This window comes from Aphelocoma coerulescens, chromosome 21 (genome assembly GCF_041296385.1).
Source record: "Aphelocoma coerulescens isolate FSJ_1873_10779 chromosome 21, UR_Acoe_1.0, whole genome shotgun sequence".
In the NCBI taxonomy this organism is placed as follows: Eukaryota; Metazoa; Chordata; class Aves; order Passeriformes; family Corvidae; genus Aphelocoma; species Aphelocoma coerulescens.
The window spans coordinates 1,769,161-1,795,355 of record NC_091034.1 but is presented as its reverse complement, the minus strand read 5'-3'; the positions used below and the strand labels follow the sequence as shown (position 1 = coordinate 1,795,355).

Genomic DNA, 26,195 nt, shown 5'->3' with positions numbered 1-26,195 from the left:
CCTGGAATGCGACTCGGCAGCGGGGTGCTCCTCTCCTCCCCGGCCCCGGGAATGCGCGCTCCCGCAGGGCACGACTCGAGCCAGCTGTTTCCTCTAATCCCATCAGCCTCGCCTTCCGCGGGGGGCTGCGGGAGAAAGTCCCGTTCCCTCCCCTTGGTCACTGGGATTAGTGGTTTCTCTGTAGCGCCGTGCCAGTGCATTTTGGGGCCCTGGGGCAGCAGTAAAAACGTTCCCCTCCCATCCCTGAGCAAGTCCAAGTGTGTTTAATCGCTCCATTTTCCACCTTGCCCAACCGCTCCCCGCTCCCAGGCACTCCAGGCCCCTCCATCCCTCCCTCCCTCGCTTCCCCAGCAACTCAGGTCATGCAAAATCCTTCTCCCATTCAGTTCGTGTGTGCAGGGGCAGCTCTGAGCAGGGAGGGCTGGGAAGAAGCTGCTGGCCTTCGTTTGCAGGTGCCCTCGTCCCTACGAGGTCAAACAGCTTTTTTTTCCTTTCTACTTCAAAAATAACCACTTTCCTCCAACTCCACCACTGCAACCAGTCAAATCCCCTCTGATAACCATCTTATTCTCTGCTGCACAACTTCCCCCTGCTGCAATCACTCAGAACCTCTTATTATATTAATTATTTTTCTTGCAGCACTGCCTGAAGGCCCCAGCCAAGCTCAGGCCTCATCACAATAGGTGCTTGTGTGTGTTCAGAGACAGTTCTGGCACCGAAGCTCCTCCAAACTGTCAACCAGCAGGACAAACTTAGAACATCCACATGTGTGCAGGGAACATTTTGCACATTACTGAAAGGAAACCAGCACCCGCCTGAAACGGGGTGACTCACAGAGCAATATTGCATGGGAAGAGCCTCATGCACAAACTCTCTGGCCTTGAAGAGAAGCACTCAAAATCAGAAGCCTTAAAGTGCCAGTTTTTCAAAGTCCTGCTACAGCAAGTGTCAGCATTTTTAAGAATTAGGATGACTGAGAAACAAGAAAAGAAAAAATGCATTTGTTAACAGATTAAAGTCCTCAGCTCACACTCCTCCCACCTTCCAAAACACAAATGCAAATACACTTCTTAAAGTGATAACGTGATTTTCATAGTTTAAAGGGTTCATAACATCAGAAATGTGGGACCCTGAGAAATCTGCTTATTGCCTCCCTCTCCTCCTGCCCTGGAGCAGGATTAGGATTTTTGAGACTATTACTGCAGCTGATGAGGAATGAAATGAAAGTGGCCAGGAGTTCTCAGCTTACCACAGCTTTCCTGAACAGGCTGAGACATCCGTGTTAGACCAACTTTGCATCATTCAGGTTTTAATTTTGGCAACAGCGGCTGCTGCAGTGCACGACAAGAGTTAAATCTGAAGCCCCAGTTAAATAATCGTAGGCTCATCCGGTGCTCGGAGGAGTCACAGTGACCTTGCCTCTATCTGCCAGCCTACCTCTATTTATACCTAATATGGATATAAAATCCATGACTTTGCAGATAGTAAACTAGAGCCTCCCACAAGCATGTCGCCTGCTAGGATGCTCCCAAAGATTTAAAGGAATTATTTCTCAGACCTTAAAAGAACCCATGGAACTCACTTTCCCTGTCCTGCCTGATTGTGGTGCAAACTGCAGGACGATGTGAGCTTTCCCATGCAGCCATTCCAGGGCACCTCCACTCCTATCCCACTAACACTCCTGCAGCTCCAGCCCCAGGCTTCCATCCATCATCGAAAGATGTATTTATTGACATATGAAATACCCCATCTCTCGACAGATTATCTACAGAACCATGTCATCTTCAGAGAAAATTAAACAAAAAATGGGCCCCGTGCCTGGAAAAAGGAGCAGGGGAAGCGCACATCATCAGCTATTCCCTCAAACAAACCCAAGGAAAACAGTCCAAAGGGGAGGAGCTGAGGAACAAAGCAGCAAGGAACGGCACAGAAATAGGTTGTCTTTTGCCTGAGGTCCCTGCCAGGGACATCTTCAGGGAGTGTCTAACGAGCAGGGTCCTCGAGCTGAAAACACTCTGCCTTTAGTTCAGACTGGATTAAGCCATGGGACAGAGACCAGGAATTCTGGAGGCAACCTTTGTGGCCTTAAAAGTTTCAGAGAATTTATGGCCAACAAGCACAGTTGGATCATCTGATCTGAATCCATGAGTGTTACAGGTCATTTGATTTCACCCAGTCACTCCCAGGTGGAGCTCAGTAACTTCCATTTAAGACGTCAGGAGCTGGAAAATCCTCCCATGGCTCTACCAGCTCATCCCAGTCTGTAATTCAGTGCCTCACTGCTCATCTGCATGGCTCAAGCTTTGGCCTCCAGGCCTTGCTTCTCGCTGTGCCTCTCCCTGCTAGCAGAAATCCCTTCGGTTCCTGGGGTTCCATAATCCCTGAGGCTGTGCCATCTCCAGGTATTATCAGTGTTTGTGGCACCTGGATGCTGAACTTCACATTTGACTGGACAAAAATCCACATTGCTCCACTTTCTTTTTCGCTTACACAGCATCCCACCAAACAGCAGTTATTTGTCTGCCAGCTTCTTGTATTTACTTCTAGATAATTAATTAAAATTACAAATACAACCTGTGCCAGGGCCTCAGCACCCTGGGAAGAATTCCTTCCCAATATCCCATCTAACCCTGCCCTCTGTCATCGGGAAGCCATTCCTGCTTGTCCTGGCACTCCATCCCTTGGAAACAGTCTCCATCTTTCCTGTTGGCTCCTTCAGGCACTGGAAGGCCACAACTGGGTCACCCCAGAGCCTTCTCTTCTCCAGGCTGAACAATCCCAGTTCTCCCAGCCTTTCCTCACAGCAGAGCTGCTCCATCCCTCTGATCACCTTGGTGCTTCCTCTGGACTTGCTCCAACAGGTCTGTGTCCTTCAGTCCAAATCCACAGGGAATGCAGGGCTCATGGGAGCAGTAATGGGTTTGGGTTTAGCTGTTTATCACTGCTAACAACTTCAAGTGCAGCACCGAGGGGGAGGAAGAATATCCTCTAAAACCTCTAAAAAGAAACACACTCCTTTGCATGATTTATGAACTGAATTTGAACCGATCAGGGCATGACCTTTTCCAGGAAGGGGCATCCACTCCTAACCCAGAGCTGGAGGCTTTACAAGCACCACTAATAAAGACTAGAGATGAAGAGTGATTTATTAGTCACCAGCAACTTTCTAAGCATCTTTATAAGCTCCAGGAGGTGGGTATCCAGCACCACGAGGAAAATCCAGCTCCAACAGCCTGCGGTGCTGTACAGCAAAGTGCTGACAGCCAGAAGGCACGAGAGAACGGCCATCCACAGCTGAATTTCCATAAACTATGTTCCCATTTAGTTTCAATCTCAGTTAAGCATTTCACTGTGGGTGGGCTATAGGCTGGACTCTCGGAGCAGTACAGACACAGTGCACATTGCATCCAGCTGCCTACAGAGCTGGCATGCCAAAATTTGCACCAGTCCTACTTCCAAAGGCAGGAGTGGGGTGAGAGAGGAGGAGAAAGTTTATTTCTTACTGTGGGGTGTGTGGTATGGGGTAAGTACCAAACCCTGCCAGCTCGGAGTGAAAGAAGGGTCAGCAGTGCCTTGCTGGTTCAGAACTGGCTGAAAAATGGAGTTTTCCCAGCAGGTCACTCACGGATCAGGGGTTGCCCAGCTCCACGAGCCTCTCCCTTCCAGCTGCAGCATCAACTGTACCTCGTGGCACATCACTACCACAACAACCAGGCACCTTTAGTCCAAATTGTGCACCCACTATTCCCATTTGCAAACCAGCACCTTTGTGATTTCTTCTGCAATTTTCCCAAACTCAGAGGAAACCCAAGAAAAATAGCTGGGAAACCAATTCCTCTTCCTTTGGAGAATCATCCGTGTGAACTCTCTGGAAGAGTTGAGTTACACCATCACTGCTGTGTTTCCACTACTGGAGAGGAAGTTTGGACAAGGGCCTGGAGTGACAGGACAAGGGCTTCACACTGGAAGAGAGCAAGTTTAAATTGGATACTGGGAAGAAATTCTTCCCTCCAAGAGTGGGGAGGCCCCAGCACAGGGTGCCCAGAGCAGCTGTGGCTGCCCCATCCCTGCAAGTGTCCAAGGCCAGGTTGGACAGGGCTTGAAGCAACCTGGGATAGTGGAAGGCGTCCCTGCCCATGGCAGGGGGTGGGACTGGAAGGGCTTTAAGGTCTCTCCCAGCCCAAACCATTCCATGATTCCATGGTACTGAAATGCTGCTGTCTCCTTGATCCTCCTAAATTTATATTCAAGGTAGATTTACTAAGGCCATGGCTGTCTCCTGGTATTATGTTTATGTTTTGCCTAGCACAGCAGTGTCCATGAGGCACAAAGAACTGGGAATACATTTCAGTATTTTCTCTCCTTATCAGATTCAGATTATCACCAAAGTCAATAATGAGGATCACAGCATTTTACAACTACTAGTGATTCCATAAGCTATCACCCTCTGGACAATAAAATGTCATTCCTAACTTTTCAGGGATGTGCCAGTAAGAACTGGGGCAATTTGAGGATGGCAAAGGGTGGCACAAACACTTCTGCAGTCTCCCAGACTATGAAGGGCAGCTTTCCCCTGAGACTCCGCCACCACCCGAAAAACCAGTCAGGAAGGACAGGCTGCTGGACTCCAGTCAGAGCCCTGGCTGCACACCACATTCCCTGCACGACTTATCCCTGACCTTGCCTACAGCTTCTCCCATCTTTAAAATGGGAATCACAAACCCTCCTGCCTCCCTGCAGCCCATCTGTTTCGTTTGTAAGTTCTCCAGGGCAGAGGCTGGTTTTTATTTGTGTGTACAGCACCACATACAGCCAGGTCCTGCTCTTGGCCACGGCTCCAGGCAGGATTGGAACACAAAGCAATGACGGTATCTTGATCAAACATGAACAACTCGGATAAACAATAGAAAAGCAGCTTGATATTTTTTTTCCCCGCTGTCTCTGCTTTTCCGTGACTTGTTTATTCATCTCAAAGCCTCAGCAGACATCTAATCAAGCTGTTAAAGAGGCAGATTTGTGGTCAGTCGAGCACTTGGGGAGTTGTTAAACGTTCAAAACCAGTTCTAGTCAGCAAACAGCTTCTTTTTTTTTGGGTAGTGATACAGTTTCCTTACTCACTGTATACTCCTATTACAATTGTGATACAAGTTCTCTCCTAAAAGGTCTCCGTTTGGGTAGGGACACCTGCCTTTTTCAGCCCTATCTTGTTTGCACTTTTTGGTCCCGATCCAAATCACGCCACAGACGAAGCAATGATTTCAGCAGGCTTAAGAAAGAAGGAAAAATGTGATAGTTTCCAGATGAGTGTATTATACTAAATTTAACATGCCTTTTGGTACTTAGAATTTCCACTTTTCCCCCTTCCATTTATGTAATTAGAAATCAAGCGGCAGGAAACCATTCCTATTCCAACCTCAGCTGGGAAGGGTACAGGCTCCTTCTCACTGAGGGAAAGAGGAGACTTGTCCTCACAAGAAGATATTTTGCACAGCTTACATGGACAGGTTCAAACATAGGTTTGGGATAATACATCTTTAATTAAATAAAGCCAAACAAATACAGACCCTTACGTGGTAGTTTATGTGCATATACATATATATATATATACATCAACACAGACAACAAGAAGCAAGGCAGCTGTGAAAGAAACCAAAAAGTTAAGCTTTTAAAAAGCAATGACAAATTTAAATTCCACTTTTAGAATTGTGTACTTTTCTCACACTCACCGATGTTGACTTCACATTAACGAGCAAGAACCCTTGTTCTGATTATTCTCACTCTAGCAATAAAGGACACACCGGGATCGATATCTGCAAGTGATGTCTCTGAGTTCCATGGCCAGAAGAACCACTTGACCACAGGCACAGTAGCCCAACACAAGAATTAACTCTAGAAAGTCATCTTTGAGCTGAAGCAGAGCATGTAAGGGCAGGACAGGATGACTTGTTACCAGGGGCACTAAACAAAAATTGAACTCATCGGCCCAGATGAAGCTTTCAGCAGGAGCTGAAGCTTTCCCTGCACACTGACAGGGTGCTGGGTGCTGCCAGGGCTTTTGGGTCTCCTGGGTCTTGCCCAGGCTGATGCTCCTCTCTCCAGCAGATCCCACTGGCTTCTCAGACTTCTCAGGCAGCACACACACGGAGAACTCAATAAAACCCCTTTCCAAACCACAGAGGAGCTATGGCTCCAAAGTACATAGTTCAAATTAAAAATTGGGGCTGGATAAAATGATTCAAAATTGGGAAGGAAGATATCCTGTTTTCAGTAAGTTGTTTTGACCTGACTGATGAATGCAGTCCGGCAAGGGAGGAGGTGGAAAAACAAGGACATGCTGGAGCAATGGACCTGGATGGTATCACACTCTGACAGTCTTAATGCTGCTCTGGCACTGGAGCTATTTTATTTCACAAGTCCTTTGCTCCAGGCAAGCTCCTCAGTGTCTGTTGACTCTGGGCACAGCTCAACACGTTTCTCCAGAGCGCAGGGTGCACAGAGCAGTGCCCAGGAGAGGTGGGGATGCAGGGCTGCTGCAGCACCCACACCTCAGGTCTGTAAGATAAGGAGTTTCTCAAGCCCTCTGAACTCCAGTCTAGCCCTCAGTCCATCCCCTTCCTCTCCTGGCATGGTTTAAAAAACAACTATCGTACAACTTGTTTTCCTTTCTGGGGAGGAGTTGCTCTGTCACTTTTCCATCTACCAGCACTCACCATGCAGCACAACAGCCTTTCAATAAAGGGAAGTTCTGTATCAACCTATGCCATTCCATTTCCATCTTGAGACATGCACTCACTCGTGCTACAGGGAAAACACACAAGTGTGGGACAAAGGAAAGAGATCTGAGAGAGTCATCTCCATAGCTAGAAAATTGTGCTGAGTAAAGAGCAGTGAAGATGAGCTCCTGAGCCAGGGGAAGAGCAGCAGACAACGTGCCAAGAAGGCATCACAAGGACTGGGGTAGGTGCAAGGAAGGGAGCGTTTGGAGCAGTGTCTTGCCAAGGCAATAAAGAGCTTTAAGTAGTCGTGACCCATTCTGAGACACTGAAACCTCTCTGTTCTCCCACAGAAGAGGGGTGCAAAAACAATCAGCCTAAAGGGTAAGCTGAGAGCCAGATGGCATGAGGATGTGTTTAACTCACCCACTATCCTGGGAAGTTTCAAACAGGGGTCATTCCATGACCCAAAGCTACAACAGACAGCAGGGCCTTGCTGCATCCGTCACACGGTTTGGATTTACCCGTTTGGATTCTGCCTCTTCTAAGAGGACAAAATTCCAATTTTAAAGAGCAACTGTACAAACAGGACATAGGAGTATTTATATTCCTCTCCAAACACCGGCACAAGCAGCAGGGGTCTAGTGGGTGATTTATGAGGTGGGAATGCTTCTTTGAACTGGATGGTGGATGGGGGTTGCTCTCAGGAGTGGGGAGGAACAGACGATGGCTGGCTTTGCTGAGGAGCTCTCCCAGTGGCCCAGGTGGTCCCAGCTGCTGGCTACTCCAAATGAAGGTCTCTCCTTCCATTCTCCCTCTCTCTCACTCACATACAAAGTCAACACACCAGAGAAGGCCATTTTTCTTTTATTTATTTCCCAGAAGAGCTCTTCCTTGCACTTTTCAGACACGATACAAAACAAGCAACAGAACTTTGTTTCATAGACAGAAACAGTTTGTTGGAGTATAAAGAGTTACTGGTGATCGTTACTGAAGAATGTTGGCTTATTCCAGGGGCACTTCAGTATTCCTGAGGAATAATCATTGATTTCTCCTTCCTTCCCACTGGGATAGTCTTAGCCATTAGTCACTGTTCCTGTAAAGCAAGAAGGCTTATATTATTAAAAAGCCATTTGGGTTCCTTACATGGAAGGTGCTGCAGGATGTAAAGCAAGTCACGGAGCTCTGTAACATTTCCAGAGGGTACAGGAACATTTTCATCCTTTGCTAAAGCAAGAAGTTGTGTATGGAGGAATTAAGCAGCTGTTCCACGCCAGAAGCATGCCATGTTTTCATGCATAACCCTCCATTCTGATAAACTGGGTACTTCAAACAACCCCACATTATTGGTCAAGTTAACTATTCACAGGCTGAAGAGAAATCAGACTGAAATCAAAGCCACAAAGGGCAAGAGGAAAGGCTGCAGTTGCCTTCTTGTGTTCCTGCACATCAATCTAAACCCACAGTTCTATCAAAGTACAGGATTGTGGGGTTGGAGTGATAATACAGGCTGAATAACCTGAAAAATAGGATATTTTCCATTTTGCAAGGAAATCTAGGCTGTGTAATTCACAGCCATAGCATTTTAAGCCTTGAAATAATTGTGATGTTGATTCTAAATTCTGCTGAAGTCACAGTGAAAACCACTTGATCAAATTACTTAAAAAGCCCTCAGAAAATTCTGACCACAAATTAGAACTTTTCTGTATTTTAAGTATTCTTTTGGGGTTTCATGATGGAATTTCTAACCCAAAGGATGGGCACTGTGATGATCCAAGTTACAGCCAGAACAGCTGCAAAGTCACTCTGACATCTCCCGATTATTTGGTATTGTGAAGGTCCTCTGTCCTCTCTCATTCTGGCTCAGGACTCAGAATTAAGAACTTGATCCTGAAGAATCAACAATCCCAACTGGATAAAGGCCTGAGTAACCTGGTCTGACCTCACAGCTGACCCCCATGACCTCCTTGAAGTCCTTTCCAACTTGAGTTCTCCTGTGATCCTGTGAACTCGACCGGCTCAGAAAAGTAGAAATAATTTTGTCCAAGTTAATCTGTGTTACATTTCTCTCTAATAAAGCTGATTTTCTCGCAGATTCTCTCATTTTGACAAGTTAGCATTTGAACAGAACTCAGTTTTGTACAGGAAATCCTACAGAGTTCGGTTATAACAAATTTTTCTAGGAAAAAAACAGATGAGTGATAATGCAACAATATTTTCCATGTTCCTAACCAAGAGAAATGAAATAATTTTGTTGTAATAACCCTGCAGCCATTACCCATGACATTACATTTTGGAGGGAATTAATGACATTAACCATTAGATGGCTTCATCCACATTTTCCCTCTGTCAGCCACTTTGTGCCAGAGAAAGTCATGGAGACAGTGCACTGGAAACTACTTGTCTTGTGCCATGCAGGCATCTGAAGCGTCCTTCCAGTTACTTCATGCTTCCAAGGACCATCCCTGCTCCAAATTAGTCCTTAATCCAAATAAAATCCCTTCCTAGGGTGACTGGACACTGTTTGCTGCTGCCCAACATCCCTAGGAACAAGCACCCTTGAATGAATAATGCTCTCTCAGAACACGTAAACAGTGCATTTATCACTCACATGAAGCCACAGACATGTCATTCCAGCTTTTTTTTGGAGACAAACTGGAGAAATAATCTCAGGATGATGTGGAAAACTAACACACTTTAATGTTAACAAATCCAGCCAGAAGAGCCACATAGATTTTTGATTCTGGGCAGTAGCTGGCAATGCTGATCAGCTGTATCCAAGTCAAGTTTCTGTATATTGCTCTCCAAAGATTTTATTTGTTGGAGAATCTCTTTAACAGGCAGCTGGAGAAAATATTTGTAAGCAGGTGTGTCTGGTAGGGCTGCAGAAGGCTGACAAAAGCTCATCTGTCAGTAAATCTAAGGAGGACTAGGCTCTACTTGCAGCTCTACGAGCATCAGGAAAAACCTGAAAACACCTGCAGGCCTCCTGCACCAGGCAGAGGAGCAACACAGGAGGGATTTCTGTACTCCATGTCCTGCATGAAAAGCTCCTGGCAGGGTATTTTACCTCGGTACTTTCTGAAGTGCTGAAGTCACTGTGAATATATCCTGGAGGACACCTCTCCACCAGGGTCATGAAATGATTTAACCAGGCCATGGGTTTGTGGATCCAAAACACACACTCACACTTCTTTTGTTTTCCAGATGCCACAATGATAAATTACCATGAGAACAGCCCCAATTTTGACACGTGAAGAAATTAAGAAAACACTAATGGAGTCAGTTTGTGGACGGATGCACTGCAGCCAGGTTGTGAGAGCACAAACGGTTCCTGCTAATTAATCTATTTTTAAATATTTTACTTCAGTGTTAATACTGAACTCATTGAAATTATCCTCTTCAAAACTGCTTACAGGGTACATTTTTTTCCAGACTAACTACTACATTATTATCCAGACAGACAAGACACAAAACTTCCAAGTGATCAGTGTTTTCATATTAAAAAAAACCCTACAGAAGATCAAAGATCTGCTTCCACAGGCAGGTCTACCTGACGTGCCTGACATGACTTCCAGTTTCTTCCCAGCTCATCTCTTTTAAAGTCTGAAGAACCTTAACATTAGTTTAGTTTTTCTGCTTTCCCGACATGTATTTTTATTGTGTTTTCAGGTTGTGGGAAAAGCTACCTGTGGGATCTGTTAAACTAATTCCATGTATTCAGTCTAGTAAATTTACTGTTAAACACACCAGATATTAAAGAGCAGGGGAACATTCCAGCTTTGGCAACACAAATTTCTTCCTACCAGCACTCCTTTGGGAAAGGCAGAGGAATATCCATGTAAATGTATCCATACAAACAGCTACCGATCAATAGCAGGTGGCATTGATACTTACTTTTACAAATTTACCATGGAGAAGATACGGAGACTGGAAATCGTGTTGACAATTGGAATAAGCCATTCCTAACCCCATCCCTGACCCAAATGCAATAGGCCATGCCTTTCCTGTGGAAGAGGCAAGCAGAGAGGAAAAAGTAAAGTCAAGGAAAGCTGTTTGTTATGTATTGTTCCATAAGCACCAAGAAAGAACAAATTAGTGGAAGATGCATTCTAGGCATTTTCAAGTTCTAAAATCCTCCAAACCAGCCCACTGCAGAAGAAGAGTAACAGTAACACAAGTTTAGAACTTAACAGAGAGCAATCTCTGAATTCAAGGTATTACTGAAAATTACTCTGTTTTAAAGCACAGCTGAAGAACTAAGATCAGTTTTAAAGCCCTGGCAAGGCTGGCATAAACTGATGGCTAGACACATGGCTCCAGTGATTTGGCTCAGGGTCTCCTGCAATTCCAGGATTTGAGCTGAGCACAGGAGGAGCTCAGGGAGGTGCCATGGATAACAACCTTGTTACACAACAGCTAAAAGTTTTGGGAACTCCATTTCAATGGAAAAGACAGGAGAAACAATGGAAGAATTGGTCTAGCAAGCTGATTAACTTCTACATGCCTCAAAGACTTTTAACTGCACCTACAGCAGGTGGAAACTGGGAAGCCAGAGAGCCAAGATTAATGCAGTGTACTTACTTTTGAAGAAGATGACTGAGAAAACAATTCCTAATCCAAATCCAGCACCTGTAAGAAGAAATGCAGCAAGTGAGGACAAAGACAAAGCAAAGTAATGGAAAATTATTTAGTTCTTTACAGCAATTCTTTATTCCAACTTGGGAATATCAGACTATGAACATCAGACTATGACTATCCAACTACATGTTATTTCAGCACACCAAACCAAAGAGCTCTTACATAACAAATCTGAAAAAAAACAATTCTTGTTTTCTGAAGTAACTGTAAGCAGTGAATTCAGATTAGAATCCAAACATATAAGCACATTATCAGAACTATCTGGGAAACAAACCAGACTCTCATCCCAGGGAAAGTTCCTGAATTTCTGTCACCATCTACAATGTGGAATTAAAATTTATTTGGCTCATTGTCAGCAAATGAGAAACACTTAAATGAAAACTTATTGTGTCCTTGAGCTTTAGATTCTGCAGATGAGTATCTCATTGTAGTTCGTTTATCTCACTACTTTAACTGCTTCAATGTGTGTCCTGAGGGCAGCAGAACTTTGAAGCTTTGTGTTACCCTATACCTTACAAAGAAAGCTCCAGGCTGCTTATCTTTCACATCCACAACATTCATTATGGAGCATATTTAAACACATTAGGAGTGAATGACTTTTCACATCCTTATACTATATAGAAATAACTGCAGCAGTTGAAACAAAATTATTCAGTGCCATTAAAAAACTCAGCACATTTAAAAATAATTTTTTGCTTTCCTTGGAAGGTGAGCTTATGATTTTGTGCAAGATGTCAGGCAAGTCTGCAAAACTCCTCTCAGGACCCAATAAATATAACAGTGAAAACTTGCAGCTGAGTGGGCAAATTCTACCTTTAATTATGTCCACTAAAAACAAGAATTTTAGATAAGGCATGGAAGTACAAAAGTTTGAAAACTGAAAAAAAAATCAGTCATGCTCATTAAAAAAACCAAACCAACAGCTTCAGGTTTATTTTGCAGCAAACACATCCTGTTATGGGTTTCAATTCTCTCCTTTCAATACAAGAAATTTAACTTCTATATAATAAGTTTACTAATTATAATACATACTTTTTTTATATTCTTAAAAGCATATGATCCTGTTGAATGCATCAGTAAGTGAGTTGAGTCCAGAACAATGCCAAGGATCCTGTGCCCTCATGGCATATAGGATGACGTTTCTTTTTTTTTAAGTTTCCTTGTGCTCTTCAAAATTTTTTCCTTGTAAAAAATATATTGATAGTTTCTATTGAGGAGCTCAAAAAATACTTGACATCCTAAGTACATTAGGATGCACCACCTCATACCTTAACTAAGCATCCCATGTGTTTTATTGATTATACACCCCTGAATATTAGAACAGAGGTGAGCAAACGTGACCTGAGCAAACCCCCTCACGTTCACTCTCTGCTAGGACTTTACTCTCCGTATTTACTGAGAGCTGGAAATGGGAGTTGATTTGAAAACCCTTTTCATTTTACTACAGCTTTTCAGTTGTGCCAGAGGTAACTACTTTACCAGGTCATTACAACTTCGGAGTAGGCTTACAAAACACGCAGGAAGAGCTCTGACCGCCTGCCAAGCGATCCTGACATAACTCCCCCAGACATTTTAGAGCCCAAGCGCTTCGCAGAAGGTCAGGTTTTCACTCTAATCATTTGCACAGCTAAGGGAAAGTCTCGGATCCTCAGATGTCTGCTCAGAGCGTCACGGTTTTTGTACCTTTCAGACAGCAAGAGACACTCCTTGGAGCAGCCCGTTCAGACCCATGGCACAGAGCAGTGCTCACCCGCAGCCTGGAAGAGACATCAGGCCTTCCTCAGAGCCACAGCTCACCCCTCTCATCCCCCCACCCCCTCCCAACAGAGCCTTCCTGCCGTACCTTTGCTATAGTCCAGCTGGTGCTGGCTCTCCCACAATGTTTATGCCATTAAGGATAATCACTGTCTTCCAGAATCCATCCTGTTTGGCTCCCTGGCCCGGCTCCTCTGCCAGCCTGTTCCTGCACTCTGCAGTTGTGCTGGTCTGGTTTGGGCTGTCGCACTTCAGGGCTCACAAGGACTTGGTGGGGGGAATTCTCTCTGTTCAGACAGCACCAGGCGCTGTTTGAAGTGCCCGGTTCAGCAGCCCTGCCACGAGGAAGCGATCCTGGTCCTACACTTCCTGTCCCTGGGAAGATCCCCTCTGCCAATCCAAACAGCTTGACTAATCAATGAGAAATGATTTACAGGATGACAAATTCTGCATCATCTCCATGCACAGCCTGGGCAGTTTCTAATGTCACCACATTTTCCACGTTACCAGTCAAACCCACATTCTTCTCACCAGCCTGGTGGTGAACTGCTTCCTGTCTTGTCTTAAGACAACCCTGCACTAAGGAAGCAGCTATAATTAATACAGTTTCTTTCCATTTACTTCCAGAAATTATCATTATCTCGTATTCTCTTCACCTCCTTCAGGTGTTCTCTCACATTACAGCCCCTCTGTAAGGACTCCACTCAGATGCCATCAATGCTGCTTGCTGTTGGCCATGGGGGAAGCTACAGGATACACTTAAAAGGTGAAAAAATTTTTATGTCAACTGCAACTCAGCCTAAGCCTAAAACACAAACTATGCCTTCCCCCACACTAACACCACTGTTAAACAGATGTGGTCCAGCATGACTGACTTATGAAAAACTACTCTATCTTAAAGCTTTTTCTGAAGCAGCTCATTTGAAGGGACTGTTCTTCTTCATGCAAATGCATTTTTTGTGCCATTTTAGAGGCTATCATTGCACTTTGTTCCAGCTGTAAGGAGTCTGATAATGATAATTAGTACAAAAAAATGATGGTATGATAGCTAAGCTTTAAGTAATGAAAATGCTACAGAGAAGTGAAGGAGATCTGACAGCTAATGGATTTTGGCTTTCTGTACAAGAAGGCAACTTGAGAAACAAAGCCAAAGGAGTACCTTAGCTTTCCTCATCTCAAAGGCAGCTTGGTTCACTCCTCTCCTGACTGAGGCACAGTCTGTGCTCACAACTGTTGTGATCACAACCTCCTGTCTACTGGAAACACCAGATCTGCCCCTCACACCAGCCACTGCATGTACAGCATTCACTCTTTTCTACTTGGCTTGAACAGCTAGAAGTTGGTTTTAACTTAAACCCAGAACCTTCAGCTACATTTAATTCCTTAGCCCGTCTGGTTAAGAACCTCTTTCTGCGGGAAGTTTGTCACTCATCTTCATTCCACTAGAAAGTATTTGTGGTTATGTGGTCATTTCCTGTGTCTCCAAGACCAAGGGGGAGCAAAACCATCTTGCCTTGGGAGCAAAGTAATGCATTTCACTTTAATTCTATATAAAGTTACACCAGAGATAAACAATGGCAGAGCTGATGATGAGTTTTACAGGTTTAAGTTCTCACATGCTCCATTTCCTCTTAAAAAGGCAACATGTCGCTTCAAAGAGTCTCCCACCTGACCAGGGGACACTCCAGCTGTTCCTCCTAAAGATCAGCACCTCTAGGCCAGGCTTTAACTTCGTAACAATAAAACATGAAAGGTTTATCTTACAATGAAAACAAACGAACATGGCAAAGCAAAGGTCTTGATCCACGCCAGGCACATTTTCCCTCCCTTTCTTGCATGACAGACTCTTTGGAGGAAAAGGCCACAGGAAAGAGTACAACCCATTTTTCACCTTCTCTGACAGTTTAAAATGTTTAACTAGAAAAACAGCCTCTTCCACCCCACATCCATCACTTCAGCCTAAACTCATTTACAGTGTCAACAGGGGACAGGACAGTTGTGTGGACACCTCACCCCTGCTCCCCACTACACGTCCCAGCCACACAGAGCGTCCCAGCCACATGGAATTGGCATTAGGCAGTGAGCCCAGGCGCCAAAACTTTTTCTTTCTATGTTTTTGGCTCTTACACCTTCCAAGAAAAACGTCCTGGTACCGCCAATCAATCTAACACGCAGGAGAGCACGCGCTGTATACCCAACAGGACATCATAAAAGTGTCTCGGAGAGAAACACAAATCTTCAGGATGGGCTCCTGCCCCATAAGAACATCTGGGAAAAGCTTTTTCTATAAATATAATCAGCAGTCGCTCCAAGAGAGATACTACATGGTTCTTTTCCTAGGCTCCCCAAGTAGATACAGGCTGAGGCAGCTATTAACACAGCCACACCTAGATGTACTTTGTTTCAATAGCTTGAAACTTAAAATAGAAGGATTAAAATATGCTCATTGACATCTGGTAGATGTGTTGCTGTTACTATAGCAGCTGGAAGGTTTTCAATTACTTAATCCCAAAACAAAAACTATTATTTTCCTTTGCCATTCCACACACACAAACACAAAACTGAGAGCTCCAGCCTCCGATCCCACTCTGACAAGATACATAAAGAATTGCTTTGCAAAAATGTGGAGGAAAAACTGCTTTCATACACTAGGGCCTTCACAGGGCAGCACTTAGCACCAGTTAGAAATCTGAGACCATGAAATCACTTATTTACGGAGAGAATTAATTTTAAGCAGACTCTTTGCAAGGGCTTAGTGGCAGGAATCAGATTTTCTTCAAACACCAACTTTGAAGCTTTCATTCCCATCTCCCCTGTGGTGTGGATTGTTTGCAGAGCAGACAGAAAAATGAGCAAGGACACGAGAAGAAAACACAGTGAAATTATATACCAAGTACTCAAGACAGAAGCAGAAAAAATAGTGTTTTGTTTTATACCAGCATCTGACTGTAGTAACACAGAAAAATTGGAATAACAAAATATTAATATCCAAATATCATTATAATCAAAAATCCTGACATGTTTTCAGGGGCTGCTTTCACACTTAAGCACTCAGGGTCAGGTCAAGTGCTGCTCAAAGGCAAACCTTGGGTAAACATCAGCAGAGGCACAGGCAGCAGCAGGAAGGGCCCGTGATCTCCCAAGGAATCACGGTGATACTGGACCAGAAACTTCAGCCTCACACCAGAACTGTGAGACCTGAGGGCACTATGTTTTCTCCCTCCTTTAAAAGGGGAAGGGGAGAGGAGTGGAAGCTGCTCAGTGATGAGATAGTGCAACTTTCCTGTGAAGGTGGGGAGGCCCTGGCAAAGATTTCCCAGAGCAGCTGTGGCTGCCCAATCCCTCTAAGTGTCCAAGGCCAGGCTGGATGGGGCTTGGAGCAGCCTGGGGTGGTGGAAGGTGTCCCTGCCCACAGCAGAGGGTGGGACTGGATGAGCTTTAAGGTGCCTCCCAACCCAAACCATTTTGGGATTCTGTGATCAATGTTGCACCAAGCTTTTAGACAAATCAGGGCTGTGCTTGCTTTAGAAGCTCATACGTAAAAAACCAGCAATATTCTGAAAACACAGAAAATACCCCTCTGACAGGAAACTTTACCTTGTCTTACTGCAATTACATGTTCTGTTAATAAAAACAATAACATTGCTGAAAAGAAAGATTTAGCAGGAGTAAACACACCCACACTCAGGGCTTTTGCAGCCCAGCTATGAGGGTTGGCAGTGCTGCTGCTTCACACCCAGCCAGCAGAGGCTGGCCAGTACTGACGTCTGCTGGCCCAGCTCAGAAACGGAGGCAACTGAGAGCAAGAAGAGTTTCAGGGGCATCTCACTGGCGGGAATGAAGAGGAAAGGAGTTTGGTCCTTCTCAAACCTCTTGCTATTCATTTATGATCACCAAGGATGTGCCAGCAGCCCTGAAAGGATTTTCTCAGAGAACTGTTTCTGATATAAAAAAACCAACAAAGTCTTGTTCCCACCTACTGCTGTAACATCTCAAGGACCAAACTTCAGAATATCACTTGGCTACAGTCCCTTTCCCCTGGGCACTGCCACTGCATGCCACCTCCAAAAAAGGCAGAGCTGGCATCTTATCAATGCACTAACGCAGAGGTCTGGGAAGTCAGGGCATTTTGCACTCATTTCCCGTGGAGCAGAGCTGAGGAGGTCTGGGGTTTGCAAAGGCTGCAATGGATTAGCCGATGGACTGTCACAGCTCTTCTCTCAGGTTCTCTTGCTCCAAAGTCCACCAAGAGCAGGCTGGCACAGCTGGTGGGACACACCTCAGCAGGGCACATTCCCTGACTCATCCAGAGTGCCAGCCAAGAGGAACAGCAGGGGCACAATGCAGTTAGGAGGAGACCTGGATTCCTAAAGAGTTTCCTGTCTTTTTCTTCCAACAGACTACCCCCTTAATTTGTAGATGGACATTGTATTCTGAGCTCTGCTAACATAATAACTAAATGTTGCTGTTAGATTTTTGACTAAAAGCCTATTCTCAGAACAGCATTTGCCCAACTCTTCCAAAGAAAACATTTTTTGTTGTCTGTGCTGCCTCCCTGCACAGCCATAAGCAGTTAATATTTACACTACTTGCTCTGTGCAAGACACAACTAGTAGAGCTGGATCTTCTGTACGACACAGAAAAATAACTTGGGGTTCCAACAAAGCTCACACAACAATGCAGTTGTGTGCTCACATAATATCCCTGATCTGCAGCATTAAAAACAAAACCCCAAAGGAAGAACAAGCCTTCTGACCTGGTAGTTAAGACTGGATGACCACGATCCAACTGCCAAGCAAAAAAACACTTCAAAACAGGAATTTCAGGATTTTTGTATATTTAGACAAAGTCTAATCTAGTTTTCAGAAAGTGTAATCAAGTTTTATCATTATATAGACTGACTTTATCCTATTCACAACCATGGGAAGGATTATTTAAAAATACTGACATTGCAATCCATACAATGGTTCTTTCTGAAATACCCAATCTGTGGAATGACACAAACAATACAATTTCACCCTTGCCATTAACAGAACAGCTATTCAAGCAGGCCAGATGATGCAAGCCAGAAGAAATCATGTTAACAGTTGTAGGAGAATTCAAAGTGCCCTTTTCTCTTAAAAAAATCCATATTAAATGGAAATTAGAAGCATTTTATTTTCAGATGTCAAAACAGAGGATTAGAGGAAAATGAAATCACTACACTGGGTTATTTACAAGCTTCCAGGCTGAATTTTGGTCAATCACAGACATACATCAAAATATTTCTCTCCAGAAAAAAAAAATGAATTTCAACACAGCAACTTCACACACACAAGTCAGGAAGCAAACAGCTTCCCTAGGATTACCTTCCAGTGTCAGGGAAATTACAGTGTTCAACTCATTTAAAATAACAACAGCTTCAAAACAAACCAAGACATAAACCTCCCTCCCTTCCACACATACTCTTTATTGCCTCTCTGTCCCCTGGAAACAGCACATAATAATAATTTGTCCAAAATTACAGCCTTGTAGCAAAAACCACCTCTGTCAGTCTTTTGTGAATAATTGTCTTTCCAAATAAACAGCCATGAACTATCCATCAGTTAAACAAACAGACCAACCCTTTGAACCAGCTTTGGAGCCTGCAGGATGGAGGAAGACCACAACACTGTTTACTTCATCATCCCTCCTCTGCAGAGCTCTACTGAAAAGGAAGAACTGGCTGTGAAGGCTGGGGAAGACACAGGAGCTGAGAAAGGTTTGCAAGCTGGGAAGAAAAAGAAAGCCTCGGTAGTTGGAGTCCCTGTTCCCACACCCCAAACAAACAACTTTTCTGTCAGAAAGTAACAACTAGCTTTTCTGCACGAAAAATCAGTATCAGAACCAAAAAAAGGAACAGAAAGTTAAATTATTTAAATGACTGCCTGGGTGAAAAGCCCTGAGAATGGTGCAAAGCCAGAGCCAGCAAGACCTGGACTGTCTGTCAGAAAGCGCCTGGTCAGCTAAGAAAGCACAACCCAGTCCCCCACGCACAAACACTGTGCTCACAACTACATTTGGAATGGAAGAGGAACAAAACCACCTAGATACAGCCTCTTCATTAGCAAAACAAATAAATATCAGCCCTAATAAAAAACGAGGTCACCACAAGCTCCATTTAACAATGGCTCAATGTTTTGCGCAGGCATAACCAGGTTTACTTACTCTTTGAAATTAAACACTGTCTTAACAACGCCTGACAACATCCTCTGTTTGGAACTAACAGGAAAAAGTTAATCCTGAATTACAAGATCCACACAGGTAGTAACCAAGAGCTTGAAAACATAATACAGCATTTCAAAAGATGCAACACAAGATAAATATTTATTTTGGAAGTTTTAGTGGCAGAAGATCAAGTTTTTTTCAGGAGCTTGGTCTCCAACTAAAACAGCATTGCACAACTGCAAACAACAGAGCTAACGACAAACCCTGGCTTACGCAGCGTAGTGGGAATCCTGATGGGCTAAGGACAGGCTGCACAGCCCCCAGCTGGAATTTAAAACCACATTATTGCTAATAAAGCCAGCCTGAGAGCCCTACCTCCCCTTCTCCCCCTTTTCTGTTTCCCATGTCCCTCCAGCCCTCAAACTAATCCACAGAAGTTATCTGTCCACAGTTCTCACAGACACTGGGAAATGTCCCGCATGCAAGGCTCCAGAAATTCAGTGCTTTCCTTTATTTAGAGTCTGGAATGGGAAAACACTGGGCTAATCACAATGTTTGTTTTTCTCCAACCACTGCCTGGAAAGATCTCCCTGGATGTAGCACTCAGGAAGGACAGTAAAGGAGCATTGGGGAAGGAAACTGCGGCCACCAAAGGGAAAAGTCTGACAAAAAAAGTAACACATTTACCAAATCCTATATCCCATGTAACAAGCACCCAAATCCTCAAGTAGAAAAGTTTATTTTATTTCCTTCCTTCTTTCCAGTACAACAATCACCCTCGATAATTTATTGGAAACTCCAGCAAACTTTGCAGTAATATTACAAATCACAGTAATATTACAAAACCAATCAACACGACCACTCAAGGTTTTAATGTCCCTGCAGAGAAAACAATCGTTCCCACTGGGATACCACGGAAAAAATTGTGTTGTCAGCACACAGTTCATGGAGGAGGTTGCCAACACAAATGACTCAGTTACTGATCAATTGTAAAAGCACACAAACCAGAAAAGTGCCCTCACACATGAAGAGAAACACGTGTCTGAGCCCATCCCACCAGGTTTGGCGCTAAGATAAAGAGATGCAGCACATGTGATCTTTTTGGGCTGTCTAATGAAAACCATGAATTTGACTGAGATCTCTACTCATCCTCATGAAGCCAACACTGGGAATCCCTGGACTGGAGCACCAGTGCACAAGGCAAAGCAGGTTCTCTTTCTTCTGTTGCCACTTTAGGTTGGAAGAAAACACCGAATCAAAACAAAAGGCCCACTGAAGAGTCAGGAGTGCAGGTGACAGACACCAAACTAAGTGGCACAGACACACCTGAAGGACGGGGACATCCAGAGGGACCTGGGCAAGCTCGAGGAGTGGCCCATGGGAATCCCATGAGGTTTGACAGGAACAGGTGCTGGTGCTGCACATGGGTCAGGGCAACCCCCAGGATCAATCCAGGTTGAGGGATGAACAGATTGGGAGCAGCTCTAGGGAGAAGGACCTGGGGGTGCTGTGGGTGAGAGCTGGACGTGACCCAGCCCAGAAACTCCCCGTGCCCTGGGCTGATCCCCCAGCGTGGGCAGCAGGAAAGGGGGAATTCTGCCCCTCTGCCTCATTCAGGTGAGGCCCCACCTGCAGAGCTGCCCCAGCCCTGGGGCCCAGCACAGGAAGGACGTGGAACTGCTGGGAGAGTCCAGAGGAGGCACCAGGATGATCAGAGGGATGGAGCAGCTCTGCTGGGAGGAAAGGCTGAGAGAATTGGGATTGTTCAGCCTGGAAAAAAGAAGGTTTTGGGGTGACCTAATTGCAGCCTTCTAGTACCTGAAGGGAGCTGATAGGAAAGATAGAAAGAGACTTTTTCCAAGGGCCTGGAGAGACAGGCCAAGGGGGAATGACTTCCCAATAACAAAGGGCAGGGTTAGGTTGGATAATGGGAAAAAATTCTTCCCTGTGAGGGTGAGGAAGCATCCCTGGAAGCATCCAAGGCTGGGTTGGATGGGGCTTGGAGCACCCTGGGATAGCGGAAGGTGTCCCTGCCATGGCAGGGGGTGGGACAGGATGAGCTTTAGGGTCTCTTCCAGAACAAACCAGCCTGTGATTCTGTGAAATCAACCCTGTATCCACTTCTTTCAGCCTTCAGGACAGAGGATGTACAGGATTCTGACATGTACAGCTGCAGCATGGAACAAGGTCTTGTTTATAATTTGGCAAACTTAATATTTTATGATAAAGCAACCAATGCTATGGAAACATAAACATATCCAGATATGTTTGTCAGACAAACCTGAATAGAATTTCATAAGGAAAAACACTGCTCTGGAGCACTTGACACTTTTCAAAGGTCTGTTATAAACAATGGAAGTTTCAGTTTACTTAAAATTATTAAACATCTTTTCTAATGGAAAAGTATTAAGCAACTAAAACCCCCAAGTTCCTCATCAGCTTTTAAGCACAAGGCCACTGCAGCAGCAAGAAATAAACATTCACATTTCCCAGATATTATTTATGGTTCTAAAAGAGACATCTGCACCAACATGGAACGAATACCTTTTGTCAGACACTGCATTTCTTGCTCTATACGTTGCATTGAAGGCTTTGGGTTTGTAAGCACATTTTGCGAAGCCACGAGCTCTGTCAGTCTGCAGCCGGTCACAGGGCGAGCACGGCGCTGCCACCAGCACCACCCCTAAAACTCACAGTACTTAGTGAAACCTCGCGAATGGTTTGTTGCAGAAAACTGAGGCACGTGCGTAGCTCTCACTTTAAGGGCAAATAAATACGGAAAAAATCCAACAGAACTGCTCCCCTATTTAGCGAAAAGGCAGAACTACAGGGCTGGGACACGGACGGAGCTTCTCAATGTCACACTCCACACGCTGTACTAAGTAACACGTGCCAGAGCTCTCAGCCTGTCACGCTGCCTACTGCTTTTAATAAACGCAGCCCCCCTCGCACACGGACTGATGCGAACAGCTCTGCACAGACTGATTCAAACCCACCGCCGCAGCAAAGCCGAAGGCGGGCAAGGTCGCGGCACGCCAGGACCCGGTCGAGCCTGCCCGCTGCTCATTCATTCCGGCCGGGAGGCCTCCCACATTTCCTACGGAGCCCGCATTTCGCACGGAAACATCTTACATTCAACACAGGGAGTAACCAGAGGTCAAACACGCCCGGACCGCGGTAAGCCGGGGCCGGGCCGGGGCGCAGAGCTGGGAGAGGGCCCGGCGGGGGTCCAAGCCCGCGGCCAAGGTCACCTTACCAGGCCCGGGGTCGCCGACTCTACCCGACGCCGGGGACAGCTATGAGGGCGGATCCTCCGGACACCCTGAGCCCCTCCCGGGCTCACAACCGCTCTGAGGCGAACCCGGGGCGGCGGGGGGCAGTGGGCCCCGCGCCGCGGGGACACGCCGGCGGCCGCTCTCCCGGCTCCGGGGAGCCCCGGGGACCACCACCGCTGTTCCCTGGGCCCTCCCGCTCCGCCATGCCCGTGCCGCCCTTACCCAGCTTGACGGCGGAGTCCGCCACACACCGGTCCCACTTCCTGCCCAGGTCGCCCTCCGACGCCATCTTGCCCGTCCCCTCACCTCCTCCCCCGCGCAACTCTCGCGAGACTTGGTGCTCCACCTATCGCTCACGCCAGCAGATCTCGCGAGATTGCCCCGTCGCTGCCATGGTTACCGGCGGGAGGGCGTCATGGCCGCCGCGCCCGACCTTGGGCCCGGCCCAAAATGCCCTTTTTCCCCGTAGGATCCGGCCCAAAACGCCGTTTTCCCCCGTAAGACCGGGCTCGCCACGTCCCCAGCCCGCCCCGGGCTCCGTCTCTCCGTCTAGAGCTCCCGCTGTGTCCTTGTTAGCCCTCGCCTCCCTCAGCCCATGGCAACGTCCCTACCTCCTCGCAGGAGCCTGGGTTGGGCCCGCGCCCGCCGCCCCCCTGCCCGCAGGGCTCTCGCCTCAGCCATGGTAAGAGCCGAGCTGTGCTGCAGAGCGAGGTTTCTCACTGCAGCGTTGGGTACATCACTGGACACACACTCCCGTGTAGGTTTTTCCTGGCAGGGGCCCTACATCCCGCACAGTTCCTGCATCACCTCAGCAGGAGGAAAAACATTGCGTGAGGGTGGCAGAGCACTGGAACAGGTGCCCAGGGAGGGTGTGGAGTCTTCCTCGCTGGAGACATTCCAAACCCACCTGGATGGATTCCTGTGTCACCTGCTCCAGGTGTCCCTGCCTTGGCAGAGAGGTTGAAACGAATGATCTCCAGAAATCCCTTCCAACCCTAATAATTCTGTGATTTTTGCTGTCTGGCCTCAGTGGCTCCTCAGGGCCTCAAATGAGATACAGGTGTGTGAATAGAAAGACAGCTGTTGCCAATCCCTGTCAATAGCCCAGGAATCACCTAATCTTAAGAGCAACCTGGCCCCCCCATATTCTTGTTTATTTGAGAAAAGGAGCTGAATAATCTCAGCAAGCTCATTCTGTCGCATTCAGGAAGTTATTCCACACAATAGATTGATAATTAGAATCACAGAATTGTAGAATTGTTTGGGTTGGGAGGGATAATAAAAGTTGATTCAATTCCACCCCCCTGCCATGGGCAGGGACACCTTCCACTATCCCAGGTTGCTCCAAGCCCTGTCCAACCTGGCCTTGGACACTTCTAGGGGCAGCCACAGCTTCTCTGGGCACCCTGTGCCAGGGCCTTCCTACCCTCACAGGGAAGAATTTCTTCCTTGTATATATACATACATACATACATATTTCCTAATTTTAGAGGAAGAGGTTGTGGGAAGGATTCCCACTGACTTTTGGGGCTTCTACAGCCCACCCTGCAGCGTGCTACAGCTTTGTGGAGCCAGCAACGTAAGTGTGAATGTCTTCAAACCTACTATAATGAATTCTGTGTTGCAAATGGTGTGTAGGTTGCCTGGAAGGCATTCTCTAAAAGCCCTGTGAAAAAAAATCCCAGGGTGTTTGTCAAGTACTAATGTCCCCATTCACACTGTGAGGCAATTTTTAGCTGGCATTACTTGTTTTCATTTCTTCAAGTTCTGGCAATTTTCTTTATTGAGGTGGAGGAGGTTCTGGTGCTTCATAAAATGGGAAGTTCTTTAGCAAGTCAATTAGAGACCAAAGCAGCAAACAGAAATGAAAAATTATTGAAGGTGGCAAAAATTTCATGAAGTTATTGTTGGTTTAGGTCTTTTGTTTATCTTAAAAGTACAACTGGTTTTGATCTAGAGTCATGATGGAAGATTTTTACTTTTAATTAGTTTGGTTCAACTCCTTCACATATCACAGAACAATCACAATTGACTATTATTTTCACTTCCTTATAAAATCTAAATGGCTTTTCAAAACTTATTTTGAAAGGCACATGGTTAAACTGAGCCCTTGGAGGTTCAAGAGGTTTCCCTGGAGGAGGCAGCCTTTGTTCTGTAAGGGGATCTTCCTTTTTTCTTCCTCCCCCTGCAGTTTGCTCAAACCAGTCTGCATTGCTGCATAGTTGGTATCCAAAATAGAACCACGCATCAAGTTACTTATAAAAATACCAACATGATCCAGCAGTTTTTTCCCTGAATAGCTGCAGAAGTGCTTTCTGAAACCACTGCCCCAGTGGTGCCAGCTCCACCCTCCCGTTTCCAAACAGCTCTGGAAAATATCAAGAGGGGAAAGATAACTTGAAGCCTCCAAAATAATTCTTTAATTTTCATCCCCAAAATTAAGTTCCAGAAGGCAGTGTTTAAAAGCAGCCCAGAAATGTGGTCTTCTCTTGGCAAAAACAAATGCTCGGTGCAGGCCAGTGTAGTCTCACTTCACACTTACTCATTTTCAGGCTGTTGGGCTCCCTGGAAAACGCTGTTTTTCGGGATGAAGGAAGGAGTGGTGAGCTGCTGGATTGTGAGGCATTTTGTAAAGGGTTGTGTTGCTGTGTCTCAATGTATCCTGACAGCCTCACCTCAGGACCTGGTGCATTAAACCCGTTCCAAGGGGATGGAATAGTTCAGGGTAATTGTTTTGAACGTTCAGCTTCCTTTGGAGAAATCACTCTGCTGCTTTTAAATCCCAGAGTCACTGAGTGATCAGAGGGGGCTCTGGAAAACGTTATCCATTAAGGATCTAGAGCACATTCTCTGTACCCCTTCCCCACCCCAGGGAAAAATTAAGGCAGGAGGGAATGTGTCCGAAGACAGGCTTTTCTCTCCATTGCTATAGTTACTTGGCAATTAGACCCTCGCAGTGTAATATCAAGTATTTATTATTGTGGGACTCCAAGGTGATGTTTAGAACATGCGGTTTTGAAAAACCTTTTTTGCGTTTTACAGCCCAACATGTGCTGTCCCAGAATTCCTTCCCTCCCTTCTCCCCTCATGCTCTCCTCTCCTTTCTTTCCAGTAAAAAAGTGTATGAATAAATGGAGGAAATGAAGCCAGAAAGCTTCAAAATAAGCCCTGTATTTCTCTGGTGGAAGTCAACTTCTAGTTGAAGTAGGTTCAGACCTTGTATCCCCAGTTTTGTTAACTCTATAACTGACTGAGTTGTGTATGCAATTAGGAGCTGCTCACCAGGAGTTAGACACTGCTGAGGTTTTCAGCAGAGACGCCATCGGATAAGCCAGAGGCAGGATTGGAGATCTCAGATGAATAAGTACCATTATTATTCTTCAAAATTGCTGCTTCCCTTGTGGCCAGTGGAAGATCCATGCAGAGGGCACGTCCAGGGCTGTGTCCAGTTCTGGGACCCTCACCACAAGAAGGACATTGAGGGGCTGGAGCGTGTCCAGAGGCAGGAATAGAGCTGGGGAAGGGGCTGGAGCTCCAGAAGCGGCTGAGGGAGCTGGGAAGGGGCTCAGCCTGGAGCAAAGGAGGCTCAGGGGGGACCTTGTGGCTCTGCACAACTCCCTGACAG

At 45.8% G+C, this 26,195-nt stretch overlaps 1 protein-coding gene across 1 annotated transcript; it reads right to left on the bottom strand.

Annotated features, from left to right (window-relative positions):
- Positions 1-7,564: 7,564 nt before the first annotated feature.
- Positions 7,565-22,898, bottom strand: MICOS10 (mitochondrial contact site and cristae organizing system subunit 10). Its single transcript, XM_069034814.1, has 4 exons — positions 22,793-22,898; positions 11,298-11,345; positions 10,611-10,720; positions 7,565-7,809 (listed from the first exon to the last, which is right to left on the bottom strand). Exons 1-4 carry the CDS (start codon positions 22,857-22,859, stop codon positions 7,801-7,803), a joined length of 234 nt encoding a protein of 77 aa, XP_068890915.1. The 5' UTR covers positions 22,860-22,898; the 3' UTR covers positions 7,565-7,800.
- Between the last annotated feature and the right edge of the window lie 3,297 nt (positions 22,899-26,195).